Genomic DNA, 10498 nt, shown 5'->3' on the forward strand with positions numbered 1-10498 from the left:
TAAGTGGGAGCTAAATATTGGGTGCACACGGACAAAAAGATGGGAACAATAGACGCTGAGGACTCCAAAAAGAGAGAAGGAAAGAGGAGAGCGAGGGCTGAAAATCTCCCTATTGGGTACTATGTTCACCATCTGGGTAACCAGGTCAGTAGAAGCCCAAGCGCTCAGCATGACGCAACATGCCCTTGTAACAAACCTGCACATGAACTTCCTAAATCTAAAATTAAAATAGAAATTTAAAAAAAGAAGCAGGCTGGGCGTGTGAAGCCCAAAGAACTCCGTCTGAATACTGTTCTGCTGTTTCTGCAGTGTGGCTACAGTCACTGCCCACCAAATACCTAGAGCCCGGACACGAGCGTTGCGGTATATGGATGTGTCCACCTGGATACACACGGTTTCAATTCATTTAAATGGCAAACAAAGGTCTTGGGCAGATTTCGAAGAGAAGCGGTGAGCTGCGAGACACTTCCGAGCAAGAGCTGATGTGGAGGGTTTCCAGGGCCGGGTGAGGGTCCCGCAGCCACAGCGACGTTTGAGCCTCCACGGTGGAACTCACAGGCTCCCCCGCCACAGCCTCCCGCGTGCGCTCAGGCGCTTCCTCCAGGCCTTATTTGTAAGTCTGTTGATTTCGCAGACCGCACCTTGCAAGGAGCACACGCTCCGTCTCAGTATTTCATAATCATTTCTTCTCTTTTTGTTTTCTACCCGGCCTGGCTCTGTGTCTAGGACTCAGCGTGCCTTCCCGGGGCTCGGCCTGCCCCGCCTGCCTAAGAATCTCGCAAATCATTGACGGCATGGGGGAGGGGAGAAGGGGAGACTGCGGGTAGCAGGAAATGGTGCCCTGGAAGCCAGGGTTCTACTCCCTCCGCCGATTTGTAGGACAAAGAAGGCAAAGCTCTTTCGTGGAAGCTCGGCACTCTCAGCCCCGACCGAGGCCGTGATAACTCAAATTCACAACCGCCGGGGATGCGAAACACCCGGCCTTCCCGAGGACAAAGGGCAAGTGTTCCCGCACTGCGCCGCGTTCGTAGGCTCGGGGTTTTCGCCGCTGGTTCCAGCTTTTTGTTACCTTGCTTGGCTGGTGCCTGCGGGGCCCACGGCTGCGGAAGGACAGGGCTCTGAGGCTGCCACCCCACAGCCCCTGCGATTCGAGAGTGCCGGGCAGCTCCGCCGGGGCCGCGCGCTTCCCAGGAGGAGGGAAGGCCTGGGGGGAAGGGGGAGGGCAGTGGAATAGAAACTGGGGAGCGACAAAGCTGAGAAGGCGCAGATTTTGGCGGATTCCGGGAGCCTCCCCCACTGTGTCCTTTGCGCAGTCACAGTATGGGGCTGCGACCGCTTCCTAGCCCCTATGCCCCGGGCATTTGGCTCTTTCACATAAATGTTAGGATTGGTAGCTTTCCAATATTTCTAAATGGAGAGCTATGAGAAGAGGTGGTGTGTGTGTGTGTGTGTGTGTGTGTGTGTGTGTGTGTGTGTGTGTAGGAAATAATGATGGATTTGCAGTCTCTTTCTTTCAACTCCTCTTCATTCATTGGCTAAGTGTTGGTTGCCTAGGAAACCGCGTGCACCTCGACTGCAGAGCCTGCCATGGGGGCTGCAGGCTGGGTTTTTTGGGTTTTTAACGGTGAATCCCGGCAAGCAGTGAAGAACCCTAATGCTAAATGTCTAGTAATTTCAATAACTGTGTCAAAAATATATGTTGCATTATGAAAACAATACTTTAAAAATTTACTACCATGTAAAGCCTCCTTTATATCAGACTTCTTCAAACAATGACTTGTGTGTGTAATAGAGAAATGCAAATTCACTTGAGGACGTGCCGTTGAAAATAATCTGAAAATTGTGAAAGCAAATATTAATTTTAATAGTTTAAGGGATATCTTGCTCACTTCAGTCGCGCAATAGGTTATGTATAAAACAAATGTTGAATTGTGTTTTAGGCAGCGATATTTCTACAATTGTCTTTGGAAGGGAAATTTTTTAAATGTTAATACATCATTAAGACTAACATTAAGAGATCATGAAATATGTTGCCCCCAAATCTTCGTGCCTGATATACGATGACCTAGATTGAGAAGCACTGCATATAATGAATAGACAGAAATGCTGGGGACCCAACTAAGAATGACTTTTTTTTTTTTTTTCTTTGAAAGCCGGGTACCAGTCTCTTCCTGCGAACTACATGGATTAAGAACGATTTTTTTTTTTTAATTTAAGGGTTATCAGATAAACTGAAAGACTTTAGGGAAAAGTGTGACTGTTGTCAACATTTTAACACAAAATCAGCTTCTTGTGAAAATAAAAATGTGCAGCATCACAATCCCAGTGGGGGTGGGGTGGGATGCAGACCGGTTAACAAGAATGGCTGCCCGGAAGGGGCGGGGGTGTGGGGACAATTCAAGCAAAATGCTTGAAAGGAAAGCAGATCTTGGGCCAAAAGTGTCCCCAAGGGCACTCTGGGCTTTCAGAAGGATGATTTCCAGTCTCACCCTATCCCAAGGTTTCCCACGTTTCTTTAAAAGAAACGTGAGAGGAAAGGGTCTTTTCATCTATCTATATGATCTTGAACACGCGTTTTCACCCGAGCACTCAATGGAGATTTGGCTCTGAAACAGAAGCTAAGAAATGACATAGATGAAGGAGGCAGGCGGCCAGCTCAAGTTACTCAGCGTGGAGCTGAGCGCCCCTTATCCCCACCCCGCCGCGCTGAGCATCAGGGTTGCTCCTGGGAGCTCGCAGCAAGGAGGTGACCGCTCCGAGTGTGTCTACACTCGCAGCGCGGGTGCCGCCCTCGCTCTGTTCCTTCCGGCGCAGCTTGGTCCCACCAGAGCCGCCACTCGAGGCTGACACCTGCCACAGCCCTTTTGGCCGAGATGCGGTCACTTTCCCTGAGGTTTGGTGTGCCCAAAAGACGCGATTTCCAGTCCAAGCCCTGTCCTTAACTTGCTGTGTGACCTTGGGAATTGCTAGCCCTTGACGTTTCGGCATCTGGAGGGATCTGGATTAGAAACCCGGAGGTCAGGCAGCGAGACCTTGGAACCTGGAGAGTGGGGCATGTGGACAGACCCTCCGCTGATCTCTGCCTGTCCCCAGACCCCACCCTAACCCAGGCAAGCCAGCCGCGTCTGGAATACCGGCCCGCGAGCTCCAGTCTGGGCGCCCTGGATGTTTGGGGGCGCCTGGGCTTTTGTTCTCGCTACTTCTCTTTGTACATTGGAACCGACTTGAGTCCCCCACCCCCCACCCCACAGCGGGAAAGGGAGGCGGTGACAGCTTGCTGATAGTTCTGGGAGGGTCTCGCTCAACAGCTGCAGGCTCCGCTCCGCCGCGGGAGCCCGGGTCATTCGGCCTCTCTCGCCAGGGGATGAAAGAGGTCACGTCACCTCGCCAACGGCCCTTCCCAAGTGTGGAAGTGTGGGGCGGCGCGCTTCAGTCATCGAATTGCCGGGAACAGGTTGTGCAGTGAACGTTTCTGACACCCTATCCCCTCCCGCCCTCAAACGCACGCAGGATTACTCTCTCTCTCTCTCTCTCTCTCTCTCTCTCTCTCTCTCTCTCTCTCTCTCTCTCTCTCTCCCTCCCTCCCTCCCTCCTTCTCTCTCTCTCTCTCACACACACACACATACACACACACACGCGAAAAGTAACAATGAGACCAGTTCCTGTCTGGGTACCTAGAGACTGCGGATTTGAAGGGAGGGTCGGTGGTCCAAGTCTGTGCACGCGCTCGTGCGAGTGTGCGTGGGTCTTGGGAGGTCTCGTGTGCGCGAGGCTGCAGTTTTTAGTCGTATTCCCCACCCTTCAACCGCAGCACGAAGCCTCGGACCTCCAGGTCTCCGCGATGGAAGACAAGAAAGTTCATTACTCGGGCGTGGGTCACCCTTGGAACCCACCCTCTTACTTGACAATAGATGAACCGAATCCGAGGGCGGGGGCGGGAGGGGGGCGCCTGTCGTGTGATTTTAAATACTCAGCTGCACAGCGTATCCCACGCTTCTGAGAGCCCTTTGTTCCGCCGACAGCCCCGCCCCCGGGACCCCACCCTCTTTCTGCCCTCCGGACGGTCAGTGCTGCGCTACCGGCCACTCCCACTCCATCACTCGCGAGGAACAAAAGTCAGCCCTCGGGGCAGAGGAGTCCTGGGTACCAGCAGGGGCGTTGTGCACTCCCGGAGAGGGTCGGGCAGGGCTGAGGGGCTCCGAGGTCGCTTCGCCCGTGGATGCTGCTGCTCAGTGAGAGGAGCTACCAGCCCTAAACAGACAAAGGAGAAAGCAGGCCCACGCCGGGGCGGGGGCGGAGGCCGCGCTGGTGTTCATGGGCTGCAGGTGTCCCGGGTCGCCGTCACGCACGACTTCCTTCTGGGGCCACCTGTCCTCCCCCAGGCCGCTATGAGACGGAGCGCCGCCTGGGCAGTCGCTGGCCTCCGGGGTTGAGGGAAAGGACAGTGGTCTCACGAGGGGCGGTTGGCTGGAGGAACTCTGGCCAATGGCCTAGTAGGAGCTGCAATTCGAGGTGGCGGAGCAGCCTGTGCCACCTCAACCCTCCCACCTGCCGGCACCGGGGCACCTGACGGCCTCTCCACCTGCTCCAGTCCTCCATCGTTTCCATCCGATGCCAGCTCTGCCCCCACCCCGTTCAGACCGCGCTGGTGGCCCTCTCCTCGCCGCCCTCTCACCCTCCTTGTCTTCACCCTTCCCCCATATCCCCATACCCAGACCCCCACCACAGCCGCAGACAATGCGCACACCCCCACCCAACTCCCGGGGGCCCCCACCCCTCTCCCGGTCCGCACGCCCGCTCTGATTGGCCGCGGGCCGGTGGTCCAGCCCCCCGGACGGTCCCTAGGGCTCGGAGCATTACGTCAGCCAGGCTTGGAGAGCGCCAGCGCGAAGGGGACTGGGGGGCTCGGGCTGGGGGCGCGGCCTGCGCCAGCCGCCCCACCCTCCTTGCATAAAAGCCGGAGCCCGCGGGGCCGACGCTCTCAGCCCGTCGGTTCCCGAGCGCCTTCCCGGTGACCCCGCAGTGGGTGTGTGAGGGGAGGACGGACAGACCCACCAGACGCCGCCGGACCAGGAGGACGCTGACGAGGCACCATGCGTGAGATCGTGCACATCCAGGCGGGCCAGTGCGGCAACCAGATCGGCGCCAAGGTGGGCGCGCCGCCGCGGAGGGGGTCGATGGGGGCGGGAACCTGGGCCGAGAGCCCCTCGGGGTCCCCTGGCGCGGTCCCGGGGAGGCCTGGGGATCGCCAAGTGCGCCGCCGAGTGTGGCTTGGGCTCGGAGGCGACTTTCGCCGACGGAGGGGGCGCCTCTCTTTTCTGCTGTAACTCAGCTGGAGTCCCCGCCACCCCGCTGGCTGCTTGGCAGGCACGCGTGCCTGGAGAAGACGAGGGTGTGTCCGCGAGGCTGTGCGCGGCGCTCCGCGCGAGGGGCTGGGACGTGAGGAGGGTTAATTTTACTCGTTTGAACCGGAGTCGAGCCGCCGGGGGAGGGGAGAAGAGCGATTGTCTTGCGGTCTCAGGACGTGCTTTGAATCTAAAACCGCGGTCCTTTAGCTCCTTCGCGTTCCTCTTTCCCCGCCCACCCACTCCTCGCGGGCTGCAGTCCCTGTGCCCTCGCCTCCTGCCGCCGCCTGGGGCTGCGACCCGTGCGCCGAGCTCCGCCACTGCCCAGCTTTGGCTGGTCCTTCCCCCCTCGACCCCTACCTCCCGCCGCAGGCAGCAGCTCTTCGCCTGGGAAACGCCCAGTTTCGACTTTCTAACCCTGCAAAATACAGGCCCCGCGGCTGTGCCCGGGTCACGCCGCCTTTAAACCTTCACGCTCCTGAAATGTTGGGCTGTCGGAACTGAGTCGGGGACATTTCATTGTGCGCCTTGGCGCTTCTGGCGGATCGTGCATGGCTAAACGCAGCCTTTCTGTCTCAGTTTTGGGAGGTCATCAGTGATGAACATGGGATTGACCCCACTGGCAGTTACCATGGAGACAGTGATTTGCAGCTGGAGAGAATCAATGTTTACTACAATGAAGCCACTGGTAATCGCCCTTGCCCCACCCCCACTGCCTTCAGTTTTGCTACCCCTCTCCCCTTTCCTTGCGTGGGACCGCAGGGGTGTGGCCCTGGGAGAGGGTGGACCATTCAGTTGAGGATCTCCGCTCCTTCCCTGCAGGCTTTCACTGGGCTTCCTTATGTCCACAGAGCCCTTTGAGAACCTGATGGTGGGTCTCCCTTTGTTTGGGGGAACATCTGCATGACGGCAGCAGGCGCCAAGCCCTTCTTTGCAGAGGTCCTTGCCTGAGAGTCTTAAGTCACTGTTGTTCCTTGCAGGTAACAAATATGTTCCGCGGGCCATCCTTGTGGATCTGGAGCCAGGCACGATGGATTCGGTTAGGTCTGGACCATTCGGCCAGATCTTCAGACCAGACAATTTCGTGTTTGGTGAGTGCCTGGTGTGGCTAAGAGCATGAGGGACTCATTTTACACTGGGCAGCATGAGGCTGGAGAGGTGTGACTGCCAGAGGGAAAGCATGAAGAACATCCACTGTGTGCCAGCTTAGCTTTAATAGAGGGTAAAATTGTTTGCCTTTCAACTGCCTAGAGCTCGGTGTCCTGGCCTTCCTTATTTATAATATATTCATGAACAAATATTTTAACGTTTGGCCATTTTGGTGATAATCTGAAATAGTCTTATCTGCGCATTGACTCACTGATCTATACTAAGGGGTTTGAGGTAAGGTATTTAATACAATCACCAGTGACTTAAGATTTCACTTTCCCTCTGGCAGGCCAGAGCGGAGCTGGGAATAACTGGGCCAAGGGCCACTACACAGAGGGAGCCGAGCTGGTTGACTCGGTCCTGGACGTGGTGAGGAAGGAGTCAGAGAGCTGTGACTGTCTCCAGGGCTTCCAGCTGACCCACTCTCTGGGGGGCGGCACCGGGTCCGGGATGGGCACCCTGCTCATCAGCAAGATCCGGGAAGAGTACCCAGACCGCATCATGAACACCTTCAGCGTCATGCCCTCACCCAAGGTGTCAGACACCGTGGTGGAGCCCTACAACGCCACCCTCTCTGTCCACCAGCTGGTGGAAAACACAGATGAAACCTACTGCATTGATAACGAGGCCCTGTACGACATCTGCTTCCGCACCCTGAAGCTGACCACCCCCACCTACGGGGACCTCAACCACCTGGTGTCGGCCACCATGAGCGGGGTCACCACCTGCCTGCGCTTCCCGGGCCAGCTGAACGCAGACCTGCGCAAGCTGGCCGTGAACATGGTGCCCTTCCCGCGCCTGCACTTCTTCATGCCCGGCTTCGCGCCCCTCACCAGCCGGGGCAGCCAGCAGTACCGGGCGCTCACGGTGCCCGAGCTCACCCAGCAGATGTTCGACTCCAAGAACATGATGGCTGCCTGCGACCCGCGCCACGGCCGCTACCTGACGGTGGCTGCCATCTTCCGGGGCCGCATGTCCATGAAGGAGGTGGACGAGCAGATGCTCAACGTGCAGAACAAGAACAGCAGCTACTTCGTGGAGTGGATCCCCAACAACGTGAAGACGGCCGTGTGCGACATCCCGCCCCGCGGCCTGAAGATGTCGGCCACCTTCATCGGCAACAGCACGGCCATCCAGGAGCTGTTCAAGCGCATCTCGGAGCAGTTCACGGCCATGTTCCGGCGCAAGGCCTTCCTGCACTGGTACACGGGCGAGGGCATGGACGAGATGGAGTTCACCGAGGCCGAGAGCAACATGAACGACCTGGTGTCTGAGTACCAGCAGTACCAGGACGCCACGGCCGACGAACAGGGGGAGTTCGAGGAGGAGGAGGGCGAGGACGAGGCGTAGATGCCCCGCGAGGCGGGTTAGGGAAAGCGGAGGAGGAAAGCGAGGGGGTGGGGGGCTTCCCGGGACGATACCCTGGCAGTCGAAGGAAAGAAGCATGGTCTCCTTTAGGTGTGCGCTGGGTCTCTGGTGCTCTTCACTGTTGCCTGTCACTTTTTTTCCCTTTTTTGTAATATTGATGACATCAATGTAACATTTGAGATATTTCTGAATTACTGTTGTAATGGCTAAAATCACATAAACGTTTGTGTCGGAATGGTGTCCTCTCTTCTTTCTCTTCCTTTTTCTCTGTATTAACGATTCAAATGTAACTTTCTGAACACATTGCATTAAATTCTTCCTTTAACAAAAAGCAAAGGCGTAGGTAAAAGCTCAAATGAATTTATTCTTTGGGTATTGGTAAAATTGAACCAATCACAGTTAAGATGAGAGATCAACCTGAGTTTGAAAACACCTTTAATAAATATTAGTTGAAAAAACGTCTATGTGAAAACACGCTGTGTGTCTTCATGTGCAATTCCTACTATGCCTTTATCTCCTTTACAAAAAAAAAAAAAAAGCATTTTTAGAATAGTTCCCACATACAGTACAAAATTCTGAGGAGTGGAAAGTGAATGTCTTTTTTTTCTGTGTTTCTTGATACAGTTTCCTCCCTGGAGGGAAACCTTTCTAATCGTGGTTATCTTTCTTACATCCTTGCAGAAATATTCCATATATTTTCCAACCCATGTAGGATATTTCCTTTTTTTCTTCACACACATGATGTGATACTAACAAAATTCTGCAGCCTTCTTCGCTAAACAGTGTATCTTGAACCTATAGAGAGCTTCCCTCCTTTAAATGGATATGTGGCGTCCATATGTGCTGTTTTATTTAGCCAGTTCCCTACCAATGGACATTTACGTTTATACTTACAGCATAGTGTAACAATGAATAATTCTGTTCATTTATTAGTGTGCATATGAGAATAGTAAATTTCCACAAATGGAATTTTTTGTCAAAGGCAAAAATATATATATGTATATACCTTTTTAAGTTATATCACCTGCACTTAGGAATAGCTATAGAGTTATACACAGTTAATAGGCTCATTCTCAATTCTCAAGCAACTTTTTCTCCATGCAATCATATTTATACTATATTACAAACTGTTTGTATTTGTTTTAACATCATTTGAGTTTAGAAGGAATTACAAATTCTGAATTGTTGGGGAATTTTACTTTAAGTAGGCAATCCAGAATAATCGTCAGCCTACTGCATTTATTTCTTCCATGCAGAAGTAGGATTTGGGATTTGAACCCAAGTCTGACTCTGGACTTGAACTCAACCACTAAAGAAGCTATGGGATTTCAATAATGGATTTTCAGTTAAGATATTCCTATGGGATAAGTTATACCTTGTCAAAATAGTGGTGATACTCTGCTTTAATCTGACCTAGTTAGTTTCCCATCTTGAGAAGAGAAAAAGAGTGTGAGTTATAAGCAAATGTATAAAACTTATTTGCACACTCCTATAGAAAGAAAGGATCATAAAAACCAGGTTTAAGATTTTTCTAGTTTTCACACAAACTCGAAATTAGAAAAAATATGACTTTAAACCTGACTTTATTTTATTCTGCTTGGTCCTACTCTTACTTAAATTTTAAAAAAGAAAAAAAAAGTATAGATACAAGATTTTCATTATTTAAAAGGCTGAAATATGTTTGAAAACAGTTCCAAAGAAAACTATAAGCAGTATAATTCCAAATAGTGTGAAAATAAGTTAATCCTGCCACATGGCTCCCATAAAAGGAAAAGAGCACAGTTCTCTTTACCAAGCACTATACATCTCTAAAACTTGACTGAGTGGTGAGTAGGGTCAGAGAGGTGTCTGGAGCCAGTGGCTTCAGCTCGGTTTTCTATATTTAACTGCAGACTGACAGATGTGATTCCTGCTGAGCTGGTGTAAAACTTCCAACAACTGAATTGAAGGGTGGCATTAGCTTTAAATGCCCCAAACACCCAGGGCAGCTGCCAAGGCCCCCTGGATCTACCCTTGGGCGTGCATTCCCTACAACCTGTCAGGAACACGTTCAGCACCCTCAGAGACTAGTGGGATCACATCCAAGGGCCTCTAGGCATACTGGATGTGTGGTACTTCTCTTCCACCTGGTGAAAAGGGAACAGGCAGGCACCAGCAGGCCAGCTTGCTAGCCTGTCGGTACAAGCACGTCTGCACTGTTAAAGCTTATTTTGGCATGATTAGAATAGTGCGTGCCAAACTGACCTGTCAAGCAGATCTTCTGGGGCCTAATACAGACTTTACATGCATACATTAAAACAAGTTCAAAATGAGGAAAATGCTCAGATTAATACCTGGATGAAGATACTATTTGGGAACTATTAGTTTCGTTTGTTACATTACCATTATGTGGTGGGATTTGGTGGTGACGATGGTGGTGGGGGTGGTGATGATGGTGGTGATGAATGGTGGTGGTGGTGGTGGTGGTGATGGTGGTGATAGTAGTGATGGTGGTGGTAGTGATGGTGGTAGTGTTGATGACGGTGATGTTAGTAACAGTGACAGTGATGATGGCAGTGATGGTAGTGGTGGTAGTTTAGTGGTGGTGGTGGTGATGAGAATGGTGGTAGTGATGGTGGTCATAAAAGCAGTGATGA

General features: G+C 52.6%; 1 protein-coding gene across 2 annotated transcripts; it reads left to right on the plus strand.

The window, feature by feature from the left end:
• Nucleotides 1–828: 828 nt before the first annotated feature.
• LOC104661226 (tubulin beta-2B chain) lies at nucleotides 829–8320 on the plus strand. Of its 2 annotated transcripts, none has more exons than XM_030929164.1 (4): nucleotides 829–999; nucleotides 5925–6033; nucleotides 6326–6436; nucleotides 6784–8102. In XM_030929164.1, exons 1-4 carry the CDS (start codon nucleotides 967–969, stop codon nucleotides 7842–7844), a joined length of 1314 nt encoding a protein of 437 aa, XP_030785024.1. In that variant the 5' UTR covers nucleotides 829–966; the 3' UTR covers nucleotides 7845–8102. The 2 variants fall into 2 exon arrangements, with proteins under 2 accessions (XP_030785024.1, XP_010360099.1); XM_010361797.2 differs by lacking the exon at nucleotides 829–999 and adding an exon at nucleotides 4899–5150 and having other exon boundaries at nucleotides 6784–8320.
• Nucleotides 8321–10498: the final 2178 nt, after the last annotated feature.

This window comes from Rhinopithecus roxellana, chromosome 4, assembly GCF_007565055.1.
Source record: "Rhinopithecus roxellana isolate Shanxi Qingling chromosome 4, ASM756505v1, whole genome shotgun sequence".
Taxonomy (NCBI): domain Eukaryota; kingdom Metazoa; phylum Chordata; class Mammalia; order Primates; family Cercopithecidae; genus Rhinopithecus; species Rhinopithecus roxellana.

Coding starts and splice junctions, on each gene's coding strand:
- LOC104661226 (XM_010361797.2), top strand. CDS start 5,094: ATGCGTGAGATCGTGCACATCCAGGCGGGCCAGTGCGGCAACCAGATC. Junction 5,151..5,924: donor GCAACCAGATCGGCGCCAAG/GTGGGCGCGCCG, acceptor TTTCTGTCTCAG/TTTTGGGAGGTCATCAGTGA. Junction 6,034..6,325: donor TTACTACAATGAAGCCACTG/GTAATCGCCCTT, acceptor TGTTCCTTGCAG/GTAACAAATATGTTCCGCGG.